Source organism: Panulirus ornatus, chromosome 1 (genome assembly GCF_036320965.1).
Source record: "Panulirus ornatus isolate Po-2019 chromosome 1, ASM3632096v1, whole genome shotgun sequence".
Classification (NCBI taxonomy): domain Eukaryota; kingdom Metazoa; phylum Arthropoda; class Malacostraca; order Decapoda; family Palinuridae; genus Panulirus; species Panulirus ornatus.
The window spans coordinates 28313113-28333450 of NC_092224.1; the positions used below are offsets into that span (position 1 = coordinate 28313113).

At 40.2% G+C, this 20338-nt stretch overlaps 1 protein-coding gene across 6 annotated transcripts in view; it reads left to right on the forward strand.

Annotated features, from left to right (window-relative positions):
* Positions 1–20338, forward strand: part of LOC139766419 (rho GTPase-activating protein 21-A-like) — an 842055-nt gene that overhangs the window by 564698 nt on the left and 257019 nt on the right. For 5 of the 6 annotated variants that reach the window (XM_071695368.1, XM_071695121.1, XM_071695281.1 and 2 more), the window contains 3 exons: positions 10864–10997; positions 13619–15698; positions 18997–19179. In XM_071695368.1, the coding sequence (XP_071551469.1) occupies positions 10962–10997; positions 13619–15698; positions 18997–19179 (2299 nt within the window). In that variant the 5' untranslated portion in view covers positions 10864–10961. The remainder of the gene's footprint in view (positions 1–10863; positions 10998–13618; positions 15699–18996; positions 19180–20338) is intronic. The other variant, XM_071695180.1, reaches the window with a different exon arrangement.

The window sequence follows — 20338 nt, forward strand, 5'->3', positions numbered from 1 at the left end:
AGCAGGGAGTGGATATACCTTCCGTATTTGGAACAGATGACTTACATCCAGCCTCGGACAAGGTGCTCGCCTTCGTTCCGTTGACCTATTTATAGTTAGCAGTTGACCTCTGTCACTCGGGAGGCATTGCTTTCTTCCATTTACGTATTCGCTCTACAGACTTATGAATGGATATCGTAAATCGTGTGTGTGTGTGTGTGTGTGTGTGTGTGTGTGTGTGTGTGTGTGTGTGTGTGATGGCTTGATGGACGTGGCCAGCGAGTCTCTCATTGGCTGACTCAGGCCGGATTCTACCAACGTGTCTTACTGCTTTTATATCTCTCTTGGTCCCTGGTCCTCCAGCTGGACAATGAATCGTTAATAGAGACTTACAACTCCTTGATGCCGGCCTGACATTTGACCTGACTCTTAAGATCCAGGTCTAAGGCCCGGCCATGATGTACCCAAGGGTCGTAGGTTCAGGTCAAAGGCCCAGCCATGATATACCCAAGGGTCGTAGGTTCATGTCAAAGGCCCGGCCATGATATACCCAAGGGTCGTATTGTTGTGTTTCAGTTTTCAGTTGAGTGATTCACATCTCGGGTGTTTATATTCCAGGAAATTTCCCCCCCCAAAAAAAAATATTCCGTATGTTTTGTGTGTTGAATGCCAGTGAAGAGGTCAAGACTGGTGGCCGGCCTGGCGGGTGCTGACCTCTGTCAGCTGGTGCAGAACTTGTAGGTAAACACTGGGGGTTGGAGGGGTACCTGTTTAGTGAGTACTTGTGGGTGTCAGTGGGTCAGGAGGGGCTGGAGCCACCGGAGTGGCCAGGAAGGTCGTGTCAGGTGTCGGGAGTGGATGGGGGTCAGGCGTGACAGGGAGTGGAGAGAGAGAGAGAGAGAGAGAGAGAGAGAGAGAGAGAGAGAGAGAGAGAGAGAGAGAGGAGGCGATGTCATGTGATGAGTGTCAGGCAGACGAGAGAGACATGCTGTGAGACTGGAGGGAGGGCCCAGTGTCATGTGTCATGAGTACCAAACGAAAGAGACTTGCTAGATGACTGGAGTGAGAGGGTCCGGGGGTGTCATGTGTCATGAGTGTTAAACATTAGCGAGAGAGAGAGAGAGAGAGAGAGAGAGAGAGAGAGAGAGAGAGAGAGAGAGAGAGAGAGAGAGAGAGAGAGAGTGAGTTACACAGACCCAGGGTCCAAGCTGGGTAGTGTGGCCTTAACGCTAATAGAAAAAAAAAAAAAAACACGCCCTTGTAAGCAGTAGAAGAAAAGGAAAGCAAAGCAAAGGCTCTCTCCCCACCCACCCACCCTCCTCTCCCTCCGGCACCACGCCAGCAGAGACACAAGTTGAAAGAATACCTTGCAGGATTAATAAGCCCGAAGGAATTCTTGTATAGGAAATTCATAAGGAAGAATGAACACGAATATGTCATGCATCCCTTCACTTACTGTTAAAAGGACAACAGTAAGGATAAACTTGAGCTCCAGCCTCTCTCTCGACTTACTATGCCTTTGTTATTTCTGGTGTTGAAGAATGATACAGTATTTCTTAATTACTCTCTCAAAGCAGGTGACATGGGTTGATCATTGTTAGTGTGACACCGCAACATGGCCAGGGAGATATCATTGGTTGAGAAGGTAGCATGATATTACCACTACGTTATGATGACATTAAATGAATTATTCAGTACCGGAGAGCGAAAGTGAATGGATGTTCAAGCCTGATTTTCAAGATATTAAAGATTTTTGCTCTGAACCACATATTCTGGGAGCTTATTCCATGCATCGATAATGTCGTTGGTGTGAGAGAGAGAGAGAGAGAGAGAGAGAGAGAGAGAGAGAGAGAGAGAGAGAGAGAGAGGTTTGAGTGAAAGTTAAAGGATGTGAAAGTTGGCAGAGATTAAGAGGCAGTCACGAGAGAGAGAGAGAGAGAGAGAGAGAGAGAGAGAGAGAGAGAGAGAGAGAGAGAGAGAGAGAGAGAGAGAGAGACCGTTGCAAGTTGAAGAGAGAACAAACACACAAATGGTGGGCATGATAGACATGTAAAGCACTAGAGCAACACTGTCATGACTTAACGCTCGTTTGTTGCTTGGCTGGAAGAGTTCAGTTACGGCTCGTGCCCTGTGCTTTATCACCGAGACTTTCATCCCTGCGGTACAACCCGGGATGCACGACGGTACGAAGCGCCTCATGAGGACGGCCGTACGTTCATCGACCACGACGATACGATCCTTGAGCACGACGGTACGATCCTTGAGCGCGACGTTACGATCCTTGAGCGCGACGTTACGATCCTTGAGCGCGACGTTACGAACGTTAAGGACGACGATGCGATACTTGAGGACTACGGCACAGCCCTTGAGTACGAGGCTTCGACCCTTGAGCTGTCAAGTTCGACCTGAGAGCGACGCTACGACCTGGTTGAGCGGGATGGTCGATCCTTGTGTGTCAAACCAAAGGTCACGTCATTATACCAAAGCGTTGCTGGGTCGTGTACAGAGAATTTATGAGATTTTCCGCGCATATATATATATATATATATATATATATATATATATATATATATATATATATATATATATATATATCAGGACTGTTCAATTGACCGACCACGGTTTGGGTCCGGACCGCTTGCGAGCTGTGGTGTGTATGGCAAGACTATCCTCTCTTTGCTCTATAACTCAAAGAAAAATGTTTTCTTTTACTTTACGTCTGTAATTGGTAGCACATCATAAGATTATCTCTTGTACTGACCAACTAATGTTTCCAGTTATTTCGACTGCCTTCATCAGCCCGAAGTAAAACCATAATACGTTCTCTCTTTTTTTTTTATTTCGTTATATTAGATAAGCTTTTCAGCTGAATCTTTATCACCTAGGAATTTTCTGTGACTGGACCTTCACTAATGATTGCTTACCCCTATATATATATATATATATATATATATATATATATATATATATATATATATATATATATATATATATATATATATTTTTATACTTTGTCGCTGTCTCCCGCGTTTGCGAGGTATATATATGATGTAGTGACTGTCAGCTAAACGATCATTAAGAGAGAATCCGCACCATACGTCAGACTTTACATGACAAAATATTATATTTGTGACCTGGCAAAGCGGTCATTAGACATACCTTCCCGCGAGTTTAAATGTAAAGGCTGGAGAGGGAAGGGTGGGAGCCTCGCCTTCTGCCACCACGCACGCACTTCCTCCCGGCCAGAGATACAAAGTTTTTGTACGGACATGTTTTGACGTATGGCGCCAGTACTAACTTAATGATCTTTGGCAGTTGATGGCTTTTAAACCCTATAACCAGAATTGCATACTCGTGTGGTGGCCTGCCGGGACTAGGCTTCGCGATAGCCTTGCCGAACACCATCGTGGTGGCCTAACCGAAGGTGTCGTGCTTGGCCTGCCGGACCACCCCTTCTTTGGTGGCTTACCGGACCCATTGTTGTAGCTTGTCGGTCGCCAACATTGGTGGCTTATTGAAAGCCTTCGTGTTGTCCTGCCAGACCCATTGTGGACCTCGACAAAAATGTTGAAGTCGGTGAACATCTTGGTTTAAGTAATCACCAGAGAATTACTTTTGAGTAAACTTTCAACATTGCCTGTAATGCTGGTCAACATGAGAGTCACGAAAGATACCAAATTTTAGAATTGTATGTTTTAAAAATCTTTGCATTGTTCTTGACAGGTAAACTTGGGATGATTTTATAGATGAATGCGATACGTACTTGGATGAGCCAAAATAGTGGAACGATGACATAAAGAAGTGTCTGTTGTTTTAGAAAGCAGCACATAAGAAACTCCAAGAAGACCAATACCCAGCATGATACAGCAAATCATGAACGTTTGCGTAGAGAAACTGAAACTCATACGTCAAAGTAAGCGTTCAGTATGAAGCGTATATTGCTGAGAATAGCAAAAGAAACACGAAGGCGTTTTATGGATATTTTAACATTGAGAGAGCCAATACTCAGTCACTTGGTCCATTAATAACTGAAAGTTGTAATCCAGTTCACGGCATCGAAGACATGGCAAAGATTTTAATGATACGTTCGCATGTGTGTTTACAATTGAAGCTTAACGCAACTTTACGACCCATGTGTGTGATTACGTGACCTCTAAGGGTCAGGTCAAAGGTCAGATCATCACTCTTAAGGGCCCTACTGTCGTTTAACAATTTTTAGGTCTTACCCGCAACAATTATCTCCTAGAACAAGCTGTAGTGTTGTTTTGCTAGATTAGACTGTTCGAAGCTGCGATTCGGAGTCCTCCGTTGATTTGTTTTGTGCCTCTGTTAACGGCTATTGTACTGTGCCGGCCTTGCTCATCTTGTGAGCGGTAGCGGAATAGGTTTACAGGGGTCACAATTCTGTTGGTCAGACTCCATTGTACAGATAATTAATGACATAAGTTATTGCAAAGTTGGTTTGTTACTTAAGGTAACATGCTTTCATGTTGTAAGTTTACCAACTTGATGCAAAAAGTGGATAGAATCTTAGAATTTCAAGTATCTTAGTAATAAAGAAGGTGTACCATTTCTTGCTGGGTTTGTTTAAACTTGTCCCAAAAAAATCTTCATATTTTTTATATACTGTCCGTCGCCTCCGTATCCACCACATCCTAGCTGGTCTGGTACACGTCATGGATAACTTCTCCAGGACTATTCTAACTTTCCCCTTGTACATCCTGTGGTGTCTGATGGCTCTTGGCTGTTTGTTTAATATAGTTTTAGACGCTGCATGTTCAATCCAGACGTCTCCTCTTGAGCCTGTATCATGTTTTGCTTCTAGTGGTAATACATTACAGAGTCATCCATGCTTGTCATGTCAGTAGGGAACTGTTATGCAGTGTAACGTGAGACTCATGCAGTTCAGGGTTTCCTGAGTGTAGAATGTAATATACCTATCCCTGATGCGTTCAGGAGAGTCCAGCCTCTGTTTTCAGTCGTTCCCAGTAGTTAAGACCTTGGACACTGTGAATGTGGGACATGTTGCAGAATTGTCCCTAAGTCTTACGGCTCCCTAGTGACTGTTAAAAAAAGTCCATGTAGATGTAGTCATGAGTTCATTACCAGTTGACGTGAATTAGCTACGTGTCTCACTGTTAAGACCAACTTCTCTCACACTATATTTCCTGTGGCTTTTGGTCATTCGTTATACAGAACTTCAGAATACAATATCCTTAAATAGATATAAGAAATTTAACATACATCTGTGTGGGCATTACGTATTTGGGTTATTTCTTGTCTGTTCTCTACCGTGGAAGTAGTGTTGACACTTACACAAAATCTTCAGTTCGCAGTCAGTAACGTAGAGTTCAAAATTTAAGGGTATTATAGTGATTTTCCTAATCCACCCTCATGTAGCTGATAAAGTAATGTCCCAGTTCATAATACTGTGGAATCTAGTGCAATTTGGAAACGAAATTCTGAGTTCTTTAACACCTCAAACATGACGTTACGAGGTTTATTAAAAAATAGTTTTATTATGATGATCTAGCATAAGGTTTAAGGGGATGTTATCATCTTGCACAGTCTTCACTAAGAAATGATATATTGTTCAGTTTTTGCACAAGTGAGGAAGAATTTTTAGTGTAGAAATGTTCATTGATGCTACATTTCAAGATAAAATATAATGATTTTGATTTAGAAAGTAATGCCATGGAATAAATTAATCATAATTATGTAATTATTCGAATAAGAAGTTAATTTCACGGAGTAAGGTAATCATGTCATGCATATCATAATATGCACTGAGAGTAATGGAAATCACAAATGTCTTAGTTAAGAATTGTTGCAGGTATTTATGATGCGCTGTGAGCCATACGTGACGTGTCAGGTCTCTTGATTGTATCACAGATTTAGGGGAGACGTGGGCGCCCGACAGACTGACGAATTGAACGTAGACATGGCAGGGATACGAATTAGTAATAATTTACTCCCAGCACGTCACTGTTTAGTGACTCGGGGTGATGCAGCGTTATAAGGATCTGTCCTGACCTACAGCGTTTAATAGTGAAGGTTTTGTGGTCGGTCGCAAGCTGTTTGACTGTGAACGCTGCGAACTCTACCACAGGCTGATCTTGACGTGACAGATATTGAGGGGACATTGTAACTTGAGGGGTTCCATACACTCTGCCTCTGAGCCTACCAGTACATTTATTCATTTAGCAGCTTTAATAGACTTCATGATTCTTCCACCATTTAGGATCTGTATTCGCACTGTACGATAACCTGGGCATGAGCCCGGCGTCCGGCCGCTCGAGGCATTGTACCCCGCGGCAATCAAGACACAAAATGTGGGGGTGATTTGTGCGTCAAGAAGTCGAGAGGAAGAACTCGTGTTACATTAACCTATTTGATTACTCAAAAGACAGTTATATCATTCCTCAAACTCTCAGCACAAAGTCACGACTTTCGAGTATATTGAACTGACGTTTAACTGTTAAGTCATAACGCTGTGTTCAAAGGGTTATGTCAAGATCCCTCCGTCCCCCTGTCCACCTGAGGCAGGTCGATCAGCATTTTACGATGCTAAAGGTTATCCCAGAAACTTCTTGTAAGTGAAATCACTGATTAATTCAAATCAGGTACAATAACATCCTCATCTAAAGGGCAAAAGTTCAGTTTTTGAATATAAACAGAATGGCAACGTAATGCTGAGAGTGGAAAAAACTTGACAGGTACGAAAATGAATTCCTACTTCTTTAAATGAAAAAAATGGCTAATTACAGAATATGGAAAGTGGATATTTCATTTATATAATTCAAAATATCAGTGTCAGAAAGAGATGAAATATTTTACGTCAGTTCCAGTGACGTTTGCTCGTATTAGCATTTTTTTTAAGTGCTGTGGAAAAGTTCGCTCGGGCTTCAGGTCTTTGGCGGAAGCTTACAGACCCCCGGTATATAGCGAAAGTCTGAGACCATTAGCCGGTGCAGGTTTCTTCGTGACAATTAAAACGACTAGATATTAAACGAAAAAAGTCATACTACTTCGCTGTGGAGGAAAGAAAAGTATGAAACGGAAATTAATACAAGACACTTTAGATTTACTCAGTCACGGATGTGAAAGCTTGAGAGATCTGGGAATGATCTCGGTGGATGGAGCTGTATTTCATCTCGCCATCTTGGCGTCATCAAGGAAGTTAGTGGGATGGATCTCAACTTCCAAAGATTCTGATGGTGTCACTGAAGCTCTCGTTCACTGCGGGAATAGTATTGTTCAAACGGGTGAATGAACGGAATTTCAAAAGAAACTAAACCTTTTTTTTCGGAAATCTAGACGTCTAGATTTCCTTAGTTATAAGGAAATCTAGTTATAGGAGATCTCTGCTGAGGACTGGATCGTGTGCACGAAAGTTAAACACATGCACATTACTGGAAGGTCTAAGATCGAACCTGTTTTGGAAGGGTCGAGGCAGAACCGGTACACTTAACCAGACACTGTAAGCATCCGGTTGGAGAGACTCCAGCGTGTTGGTAAATATAAGAAACGCTTGTTTGCTCGTTAACCATTTGAGCACGACGGCACGAACCTTGAGTATGATGATGTGATCTTTGACCTGACCCTTAAAGGTCACGCTATACCATGTCTGAGGGTCATGCCGTTGTGCTGTAGAGTCGTACCGTCATCCCTTAGGGTTATTTTGCCAACGAGGCATCGGTTAGTCACACTGTATTATGTTCAGTAGTTTTTTGTCCTTTATTTCCACTTTCTGATGACCAAAAGGTTCAGTATTTATCGCTCCAGGTCCTCTAGGGTACAAAATCTCACACCCATCGCCATCGTGAAGACTAGGCAGCAGCGTTGGGTTGAAACTCTCTATACTTTACTTCACTCCAAACTGGTAGGGAAGGGAAAAGGGGCTATAGAAGCATTGGCAGCGTCGATACGTTTGGAACCAAGTCAGACTGTATATATAAGTCATGTCTCGAAGATATTCAGACAACTGTAATAGATCTGATAGATATCGAGTTGGAATTACTTTTGTACTAAGAATCATATTTGGGATGAAGCAAATATAATGTTTATTTTAGATAAATAGGTATCATCCAGAACACATACGAAACATGAAAGTTGATAATTATCATCACGGGTTGGGTGAATCATACCCTCAGCCATCTGTATGATATAGTTGCTCCTTAATGACGGTGATTTCCGGAAGATTTAATAGAGATAATTAAATTTCTCTCTGTCGGATAGACTTCACGTTTATCTCCCTTCAAGTTCACAACAACTGACATACTTTGTGTCTTCGTATTCAGCTTAACGATGATAGTATGTAATTCGTTGTCTTATGTTTGCTTTTTAACTTACAGCATCAGTGTCTGTGATTCTGACCTTTCCCCGCCACCACAAACAGCCCTCAGAAGACCCGGTGGCCTGTATTTACAATACCTTGAAGTGAGACTAGAGTTACGGCCTATTTCTCCAGCTCACACGACCAAACTGTTAAAGGCTCGGACCCATGCAAGGCTCATGGTCCTGGTGAAGTTTTCTTTGTGTCCTACACGACTATATGGGCCTTAGTGGCGTAGTGGGACACACGTTAAAACACAAGAAGTCTAGTGTGTGTGTCTATTAATCTCCGTGTGGCCGAGGTAGCCGGACGCCCTGCCCAGGGTTCGAAGCCGACCCTTGGTGTTTATACATCGCGTATAACAGTGATCTGGTGAATTCCTTCACCGGGCATTTGCAGTCATTTGTTGATGAAACCAACAAGTCCAGTTAAACCAGTTTGAGTGAGGTTATATGTTTAGTGTTCGGAGTTGTGAGAATCTATATAACGGCGTTAATAAAGTATTTGCATTTGTTTATTAGTTGTATCTCGAAAGTAGATAGAATGTTCGATATCATTTGCAATAAAAAAAATGAATATATTTATAAACTATTTACCACTGTATCCCAAGAATCGAACCCCGGACCATCTTTGAGGCAGCCTAACCCTCAGGGCACGATTAGCTTAAAACAGCATTTCCTCCTTTCCTAACTATTCGCTGATTCACGGATCTCGCTGATGCCTCACACATTGTTTAAGAGGTGGAAATACTGCCGTACACGCACTGTACAAGGAAGGAAGGCTTTTTAATCGACTCCTAAGCACACGTGATGTATGATCTAATCTACTTTCCACTATAACCCGGGAATAGAACCCCAGACCATCTGTTTGGCAGCCAGGTGGCCTAAACCCCTCAGGCCACATTGAGATGTTTTAAGCTCACCATGGTCTGAGGGTTAGGTTACCTGGCTACCACTCAATGTATCAAATGGTCCGAGGTTCAATTTTCGGGGTATAATGGTAAATAGTTTACTTCAGACATCATGTGTACATATTTCATGGTTGAGATATATTGCACATTACCGTAATGCCTTAAGGGTCGCTTTAAGAAGCCTTCCCTCCTTGCCAAGAGCTTGAGCAGCGGTATTTCCACCCCGTAAAGGATGCGTGACGCACCAGTGAGATCCGTGAATCAGGGAGGATGATGTTTGAAGCTCATAATGGCCCACCGATTAGGCTAACTAACTGCCATACAGATGGTTGGGGGTTCGATTATCGGGTTACGATGGTAAGTTGTTTTCATATGTGTAGAGAGAGAGAGAGAGAGAGAGAGAGAGAGAGAGAGAGAGAGAGAGAGAGAGAGAGAGAGAGAGAGAGAGCTTCGGGGATGCATACAATTAATGGATATGACGTCCGTAACGGATCAAGACTAATCCAAAGTCTACTGTAGAGGGGACCGAAGACAGATATATTCAAAATTAAGAGATATCAGGCGTCAGCATTTTCGGCAAGTCACGGTCTCCTCCGCTCTCTCTTTTAGTGAGCCCCTTACAAACAAGCACCTAGTTATGGAGCTTGATTAGTAGATTATTTATCGTAAAAGCTGTTACAATAGTAGCAGATCACTCAGCTTTACCCGTCACTGTGAGGAGGAAGGACCGAGGCAAAATAGACCTGTCTCGTGGTATAGTTTGTTCAGAAAATTGGTTGACTTTGAATTTTGACATTTCACGGTTATTCATTGTTGAACTAATGTTCTGTAATTAAATCGATTATCGGTTATACCTTTAAAGTAAGTTCTGGTTGTGTAGTACACCCTTTCATTTCTGAGAAGAGTCTTATTGTTTAGATTGTGGAATGTAACTTAGGATACCGTACGGATTCCGGGTCATCCCCCCTTCGACACAACGCTTATACCCAAGGTTGGCGGATTTCAAGCGAGTTCTCTTAAGATGCTTCACTTTTAGAATCATATTACCACATTGGAATGATTAGGCATAAATATTATGTGCATGGTTTCAGAGGTTTTCATTCCGAAAATCATGGTCTGCGTCAGCATGCACGCATACCGTATTAAATTCATTTAATCGGAAGTTAGTCTTGAAAACAGGACCTGCACGGTTATTATTTCTCAGACGGTTTGATATGCAAGGACTTGTCAGGAAGGGGATTGGGTGAACTGCTTGATACAGTCTTTTTTTTAATGATTCTGTTGAGCATATAATTATCTGAAGGGCTAGTTCCTGGGATTGTAGAATATGATTTATTTGTATTAATGCAGGGAAATATGATGTATAGTATAATAAAGATGAGGAGTTCCATGGTTTAAGGAATTAAGTAAGGGGTTGAGTTTGTTACAGAACTAGTCAAGAGATCCGGCATATGTTTTTACATTATGCTTTACTCGCGTTCTCAGTTTTTTTATTACTGAAGAATGCCGAGGAACCCTTCACAATATTATGTTTTATTCTCATGTTAGATACTGACTTGCTTAGGCTTCCTGAGGTTTGAGAGATCGGAGACTTTGACACTTAGGTAAATTGAAACTACATATCGTGCAATTTTTTCAGGTGATCGTGTTGTGAGTGTTAATGGTGAGAGTGTGGGGTCACACACTTACCAGGAGGTCGTGGCCACCATCCAGCACTCACCACCCACACTGCAGCTTATGGTGGTGCCTCGGGAGCAGGATCTTCTACAGCAGGTTTGTTTGGACTTTTATGAGGACCCAGGTTTTATTTTGTACTACTTCAAGTAGATGTGTTTTCTCTTTCCCATGCTGTAGACTGATACCCAGAGATAGTCAGAAATATACAACCGGGAGCAAGAGGGTGAAATTTCATATTAGTATTTCTGTCGCAATTTTTTTTTTTCCCTGAAAATGACAGAGAACTTCAGCAGAAGATCCTGAACAATATTGTTTACTTACCAGTCTTTTTCCGTATCATTTCTTTTCAAGAAAACAAACTGAAAAGGAAAACTAATTCCTTGGAAAGACAAGTGCAGGATAACAATGTAGAACACTGCTACACTTGCGTCAGTCAGTAAACTAAAAACAAACAAACACTGAAGTATCGCACGCCATCATGAACACTGTAGGATTTCTTTTTTTTTTTTTTCGTGGCTTTCCTGTTTAGGGGTGTGGTTAGTTTTGGCTGATTTCTGAGTAGTTTTTTGATTATGCTTGTGTGGCCTCTGGGAAAAGGGATGTTGGTTTGTGTTAGAAGTACTTCATGTGTGTGTATAGTATTCCCCAACATGTTATATAGATGCAAGGCATGGGCTATGAATAATGGATGTGCGGATGAGGGTGGATGTGTTGAATATGAAATGTTTGAAGGCTTGTGTGAGATGGTTTGATCGAATAAGTAATGAGCGGGTAATAAAGAGCTGTGGCAATAAAATGAGTGTTGAGAGAGTTGAATAGGGTGTGCTGAAATAGTTTGGACGTATGGAGAGAATGCGTGAGGAGAGTTAAATTAACAAAGAAGATGTATGTGTTAGAAGTTAAGGGAACAAGTAGAAGGGGTAGACCAAATTAGAGAATGGAGGATGAAGTGAAAAAGATTTTGAGAGATTGGGGCCTGAATATGCAGGAGCGTGGAAGGCATGCATGGGAGAGAGTGAATTGGAATGATGTGGTATTCAGGGGTTGACATGTTGTCATTGGACTGCTAGAGCATGTGAAATGGCTGGGGTAGGTCATGGAAAGGTCTATGGGGCTTGATTGTGGATAGGGAACTGTGGTGTTGGTACATTACACTTGACAGCTAGAGAATGGTGTCGGTACATTACACTTGACAGCTAGAGAATGGATGTGAGTGAATGTGGCCTTTAATTTTTTCATGGCATTACATCACTAACGCAGGAAACGGTTGTCAAGTATGAACAAATTCCAGATTCTTGTCCCTGCTGGTTATGTATTTGTTAACATATTCTTCCTGGTGCATGTGAATGGGTTGCTGTGGTGAATGAGTTGTATAAGTCCTTTTTCACTTCCTTTGACTTTTTTCTTGGGGTTATGGTTATAAAAAGGAGGGAGGGTAGACATGGGTGTTAGTCTGGTTTCTTGGATGAGGGCTTTGGATGTCACAGTTCTTGAAGGAGGTTGAATATTTCTTAACTTACCTTCCTTCCCCAGTATCCTTTTCTCTGAGGATACAGCAGCACTGGAAGTTGACCACATCCACCATGTGGGACCACAATTCAAGAAGTATATTGTTATGTGTGTCTGTAAGGGATGAGCATCTTGGCTTTAGGGACCTTGTGATATGTTGAATTGGTATTTGCAGTGTTGTAAAGATGAATGCTGTCCACAGTGCAGAGGAGAAATCATATTGTTGTCTTGCTTAGGGAGTGTAGTGTTAGGTAGGTGTATGTTTAGTTGTGTGGTTTGGAAGGGCAGTTGTTTAGCAGTTGTTGAGTCATTACAGTGGTATATGGTTTTGTTCAGTGTCATGTTTGTTGGGAAGGGGAATCTGTAAGTATAGGTTACTGAAGTGTGAGGCAAGCGTGATCTTTTTTATTTCTACTTAAGGATTGGTAGTTGTTTGGATGGAAGGAATCTATTACTGTTGCAAAGAACTGAGTGCCAAGCTTATTTTGGCAAGATTGTGCTAGTTTGTTACATTTTCAAAACTAATTTCTTATATATATATATATATATATATATATATATATATATATATATATATACCTCATCATAATTTTGCCAGAAGTCTTAGTACAACCTGTGAATAAAGAAAGTGCTAGAAGGTCTCAGAAATATTTTATTCATGTAGATGTAGAAAAAATTCTTGTCTAGTATGTATACTTTTGCTGATGCAGGTCCATTGAGTAGACATATGGGTGATAATCATTATACAGTACTGTATGGTAGAGGTAAATATTTTGTATTCTGACTCTTAAACTAGAATTAGGGAGATGTTCTGATTTAGCAGTAAAGGTGGAGTTAACTGTACTTTTCTAATTTAGGAGAAAAGTTGCTTGAAATTAGCAGTGGATATGAATACATATCTTTCTGGTCTCATCAGGAGACTTTTTTTCATACTCGATTGCAGTTTCCCATGTTAGCACGGTAGCACCTGGGAACAGGGCAAATAAAGGCCACATCCTCTCATCATACATTCTCTAGCTGTCCTTTTGTAATGCACCATAGACATGTACCCGGGATTTCTTAGTTGAAACTTTGCCAGATGCTACAATTAGTTCATGCATCATTGACATAGATATAGGTCTGACTTGATTAAAGATATTTAGCCTAAGTTTTAAACAATCAACTAACAACTAATATATTCCTACTAAGATTATCCATTTTCATTCCAGGTGTTTGGGGAGACAGCACACAATCCTGAGAGTAACTTGGACATAAGAATGCCTAGTCCCTGTCACCTGCCTCCCCAGCAACCAACAAGGCATCCCCCACAAGCTAATCTCACTCAGTCACCCATAGGTGTGCCACCTACACAGTATCCTCCAAGTCTTTCACAGTCTGCCTGGTCGTCTCAATCTTCGCTTACATCACACATGTCCGCAATGTCTACTGGATCTCATCCTCCTACAGTCATGGTGGCTCATCCACCCTTTCATCAAAGACCCCATCAGACTTCCAAGATATCTCAACCACATGGAGCACATATCCCTATCCATCCCCACCATCAACAGTCAGCCGTCCATGGGAATCAGTCATATTGGCCCGGTACCAGAAAACACTCTTTATCGAGTGGTGGTGATAAACAGCCAGCAGTGACCACTGGTAACAGAAAACAATCATTACCTGGGATAGCAAACAGAAGGCAAGCTGTCTATACCATTCAAAATAGTTTGTCTACAGTGCCTCATCACGTGCCTTCTGTAACAGGGAAACAAAATCCCTTGCCTACAAGTACAAACAATTCTGGAAGTGTATCACATGCTTCTACAAATGAGCCTTCCTGTGCCTCTGTATTTGGTGTTTATGAACCAATTCTTGATCGAGCTATTGGAAAAGGGAGTGTTAGAGACAGCAGAAGATTAGAACGTGATCCAGATGGACGTATATATGAAGTTGTGCATACTAGAGTTGTAGAAAGCAAACTTAATAGTGGTGATGGTAATAAGAAAGGAACAGTAAAACAAGGTTCCCAAAATGCTGATCACATTTCAGGAACTCATGTTGGCAGGAAGTCATCTGTTGGGGGAGATGCTGATGCTAAACGAGTACGTGTCCAATCACTCTCTCCTCCACGGTTAAAAGCAGATCAAGTCCATGGACGGAGTGCTAGTGTGCACACAAGAGCTGAGGGGCTACATACTCATTCTTGTAATGATACCAACATTCATGGCAGTCACCAAAGTCTCGGTAGCACAAAAAGTGAAGTATCTTCACACGGTGGTAATAAGCATAACTCATATTCAAGGAGAAGTTGCACAGAACCAATTCCTAGCTGTAAGGAAAGTTGTCAGTGTAATGATAAATCAACTCAAGAAGTAATAGACAGAATTAAAAAAAATGTTGAAAGAAAGGAAGAATTCTTAAAAAGACCAAATCAGCCTATTTGGCTTCCAGCTAGCAAAGCTCCTGTTATTCACAGTGACTATCATGTTAATCCTCAAAAACTTCCACGCCCAGTTTGGCCACCACCAGCGGCACAGACTCCTCCATCTCCTGGGTCTTTAACAAAGGCTCTCACCTGTATTGTAGCCCCTAAACAAGAACACCAGGCAAGGAAAACTAAGTCTGAAATTGAGCATACTCATGGGTCAGGGAATAACAATACTGGAGAAATAGAGCAACCTGCACCTCCATCTGGATCACAAACTGGTGGAAAAGTAGAATCATCAGCAGACTTACTGTCACCAGAAGGAACCAAAACCCCAAATTGTTCTGAAGACCAAAATTTGTCTTCAAATCAAGGTGCATCAGCTGGATTACCACGTTCTTTAGTTGGTAATGCTGTACCTAAGCCATATAGTGGAAGTACTTCTGAAGCTAATCCAGTTAATATGAGGTATGGGAAAGCATTTTTCACAACCCTCTCTCGTATTCAGGAAAATATCCCCATACCGGAACTTGGTTCATCCTCATCCCTCACAAGCCAAGGCCGCTCAAGTAGTAAGCAGGGTGACACATCTCGGGGTGTAACTCCTGGGGGTACCCCAAGTGGAAGTGAAACATCCCTCAATTCTTCAGTTATACGTCCAATCCCATTGGCATGGGTTGGTGATAATGAACGTATAAAACAACTTCAAATTGTATCAAAGAGAGCCAAACAGTTTGAGAGCAGCCAGTTAGAGAAGGAACCATCATCAAAATCTGCTTTTCACCGTTTTGAGCTTTCACGACTATCTCAACGTTCTAAGATCCCAAATGTAGCTCAAAGAAAACAAGAGTTTGAGAAAAGAGATGGTGAACAGCTTCCACCTGGTAAGTATGATGTCTTAGAATTAGAGATTTATTAACTCTAGAATTCCCTTATGTGCACTGTTAGGGCATATATAGTTTCCCCAGTATTTTCAAGTAAGATTTTAGTCAGTAAATTTTATGAGAAAACAGTAAATCATTTTGTAGTATCTTGATTTTTATAAAGTCATAGAGTATGTGATTGTGTTCATAGATATCTGTATTTGAGTACTTAGTTTGTAAGCTTGTTTAACTCAGTCATGCTATTTATCAGTTTACAGTTTCTTTTATATGCTTCAGAAATGTTCTTATTACTCTCTAGATCCACCTCTATTTTTCATTTCTTTCCCACACTTAGAAACAACTTAGATTGTATATAACTTGGAAATTATTTGAATTTATGAAAGAATGAATAAGATTGTTTAGTAGATGATATGACAAAATAAGCATATATTTGCATAGGTGGCATGCTTGGCATTTAGCTCTGCCAACTAATGTGCGTTTACCTCTTCTCTAATCTAACTGTTCATGATATTTTGCATGTATTGAGCCGTATGATATAACTGAAACACACCACAGTCTTAATTTCATGATTTATGTAACTTACGTAAGTTACTGTTTGACAAGTTTTAAGATGTTGCATTGGGGGCATGTATAGAAGTCACTCTGTCAGTTAAGTGTTGTTTGCATTAGTGTTTATTAAAGTTGCTTGTAGATGGCAGTACACAGGGATGTCTTTGGTAGGTATTTGAAGACCAGAAGAAGGCTGTTGATTGTCACAGTAAAGGGAAAAGTTTCTGTTTGTGTTGGAATAGAATTGATTTTAACAGGGAACACTAGGAAAGTTTAGTTGACTGTAGTCAGTCATTACCCTGTGCAAAGAAAACCAGATGCATAGTACCATATTTGCATATTTTGGATGTAAATTGAGGGAGAATTATATCTTCATATTGTTTTCTTGGTCAGCATTGGTTTTCAGATATACTAGTATGTCTGAAAATGGTTTTGCATCTGCCATCAAGCATTAGACATACCAAACAATAAGGCTAGTGCAATATTGATTATTCACTAGTGAATAAACATATTTTCATGGCCAAAAGTGTACCACAGACCATAATATGATTGTTGATACTTGAAATATTTTTATACATTTGCTTCCAAGTGAGATAGCATTAGGATCAGATGAACATCCAGTCCCTAGCTTTACAAGTTGTGTGACTGCACCTAAAGAAGCTCAAAGAGCTAATGAAGAAGGTCCAGAGAAAGGCAACAAATATTGTACCAGAGTTAAGAGTACTGAGGTCTAGGGCAAGGATACAGGCCTTAAATATGCCCATCTTGGAAGAGAGAGTGAAGGGGGATGACCTGATCACATCCTATAAATTTTAAACCAGTTTTGTGATGTAGGCAGTGAACAGTTCTTTAAAAGGGTAGAACAGCCAAGAGACCATAGCATGAAATTATACAAGAATTTTTTTTAGAAAAGACAGAAGTACATTTTAATGTAAGAGTACTGGAGCAACAGGATTGGTGAAATTGTGAATGTGAACAGCATTCAGAAATGTAAAAAGTTGCATAAGAAGAGAGACAGTTCAAAAATTGGGCCATATGAGTATAGAACTTCCTCATCGAACAGTACAAGTAGATAACTACACACACAAAGCTCTTGTTCCCCTCCCTTACTCAGGATACTGTCTGTTCTTTTTACCTCACTTAATTGTAGGTTGCTAGCATTCATTCCACAAGCCTACCTTTTTTCTTTCTTGCATATAACACTTCACAGAATGTAACTTGCATGACATTATTCTTTGGAAGAGGTCCTATGGTGATTATAAATAAAAAGCAAAATTTTATCATTGGTAAAGAATGTTCAAGTGATGAGGCTTCATGAGTTACGAACTCTCTCCCCATACTGTTCAAATAAGAAATTACACACACACACACACACACACACACACACACACACACACACACACACACACACACACACACACACACACACACACACACATGCACACACACACATACATACACAATTATATTTAGCAGGAATTTTTGTATTAGAAGGATTTAGGAGACAACATTGTACCTAACCTGTTGCCAGAGTCCCACCTTTGGAGGATAGTAAGGGAGACATATTATCTGGTGGCCATGCAAGTGTAAAACTCTAACTCTCTCTCCATATAGAATAAGTAGGGAATTACACTCACTCATTATAGCATAAGAAAGGAGATGAAATGTGTGATTGCAGATATTGGAATAGCTTTCAGTTGAATGGTTAAGGAAATAATTAGGAAGCTCTTCACATCCTACATGAGAACTAGAATATGCCTCTTGTGTTTGGTCACTGCGTCTAAATAAGCACGAAGAACTCATAGAGAAGGTCTTGATGAGGGCAACAAAGATAGTACCAGAATTAATTGACCTGAGTTACAGGGGATTTGCCTACCATGGAAAAAAGAAGAGTGAGGCATGATCAGATCACAACCTTTAAGCTTTTAAACAAGATTTATTGATGTACACAGTGAATAGTTTTTTTTAAAGATTTAGGGATATAGCAAGCAGGGGACATCACATAAGCAATAAACTTCTTAAAAACGATGTAAAGATGTACTTTTACAGTGTAAGTGAATGGGATAAATTTAATGATGATGAGATAAATGCAGACGACATAAAAAAGTTTGAAAGGTTATACAATAGCAGAGGGCATTCAGATGAGGGCTCCTTGACTTTATAACTCCCATCCCATACAGTACATCAGATACTTACACACACATTTCATACAATGGCCTTTCAGTTTCAAAGCCTGAGTGCATCACTTGGCACATGGCCAACCCAGCAGTTTATTCTCCCTTTGGGATTGGTCATTAAATGAGTACCTTGCATAGGCAAGGTTGTATGTATGATGTGTATACACAGAAGGGTAAAGACTTGTACATATACAAGGTTAAAAGCTAGGGCAACATCAGGTTAAAGCTGTCTCCCCTGAACACTTAGATTGTAATCACAAATAGCTATTTTACACACACACACACACACACACACACACCTTTTGATATAGATATTTGATAGTTTGTGATTTCATATTCGTACAGACATCATCATTTTGACATTCATATTCAAAAGACAGGAAGATTTTAGACATAGTGTCATGTAATAGTTGCAGTAGATAGGTTTTCTGTTTTTGTGTCTTTTCTATATAGCTATGTTATTAAAGTAGCCTAACTTGTTTTGTGTTACTTTCTCATTTGTGAGCATGTGTAGTTTGTTTTGTCATTTGTTTGTCCTATATTGTCTTTTGTTTTTGCATTTTTAAATTTAGGTTTTGAGTTTGAGTTTGGAACTCACTACAATAACTCACCAAGGCAGCGTAAGAGTGCTGAATTAGTGCGAGTTAACATGGTATCTCAGGACCTGTCACCATCACCCCCAAAAGTGTTTAGATCTCTTTCTGATGGAGGCAATGTCTTCCCTGTCAGTAGAAGGCTCTATTCATCTGGAAATGGTAAGTTTGAAATTCAAGAGAATGCGGCATTCTTAGATAAGAGATGGAATAAAGTTATATAAAGAAATCTTATATTACTTACATTGAATTCTATCTTGACACCATGATCTCATGTAATGGTTTTGCTATTTTTTTGTCTTATCTGATATACTTTCTGAGTGGGTACAAGCCTTTTGTGACTGAAATTCCTGTGTCATTCATTCATTTAGCCTGCATACTAGTCATGTACCTATTCCTTTATGTATACTTCCTTGGCTAATGATTGACAATAATTTGCCTTATACATGTTTTGCTATGTAATTGTCATAATTAACCATTTGCCCCATTATTGCTTTTCTCCATAACAGTTTTAACCCGCTCTATGCCATTTAGAAACATTGTAGAAACATTGTTAACGCTTTTATTTTTCTGTACTTGTTTGGCTTGTTTCTTTAACTTTTTATATTTTCATGTTTCTTATGTTTATAGTAATGTATGGCTTCTTCCTTTAACTTCATCTTCATACTTCCAGTGTTCACAGTATTGTGAGGCTTGTTTCTTTTACTTTTCATTTTTATACTTTCTATGTTTATTAGTGAAAAAGTAGTGCAACCAGATGATATTTATTTATTTTCATTAAAGTAGTACAGGACATGCAATATTATTTGGGGGGGGGCATGGTATCATTTTAGATTAGTTTGAAATTGATTATCTGACCATAGGGGAAGGATGTACACTCTTGAGGTCCCATATCCTGAACATGTGTTTTAATCATAAAACTTTTCGAAACTTCTGTTTACATTCACAGTTTCATCACTCTGTGGATTCCATTCATCTGAACCTTCGACATTTTGAAAGTTTTTCATTACATCCTTCTTAACCCTTTCAATATGAAAGGTTTCTAATCAGCTGTCCCTCAGAATGTGGACCTCTTGCAATATTTGAAACTGTAAACAAGTATTTTAAGAAATCTTTATCAGAGTCTGGTTACAGAGGCATGATTGGTGATAGCTTTATAGTACGAAGTTATAAATGGGAGATTATGAACTTTTAATGGATTTCAGTATGTATTTATGATTGAAGTGAGCCCATAACTTTAAAAGATGTTTCTAACAGGTATATTTAGCAAAGTTGATGGATAATAAACAGTCTCTAACAGGTATGTTTAGCAAAGTTGATG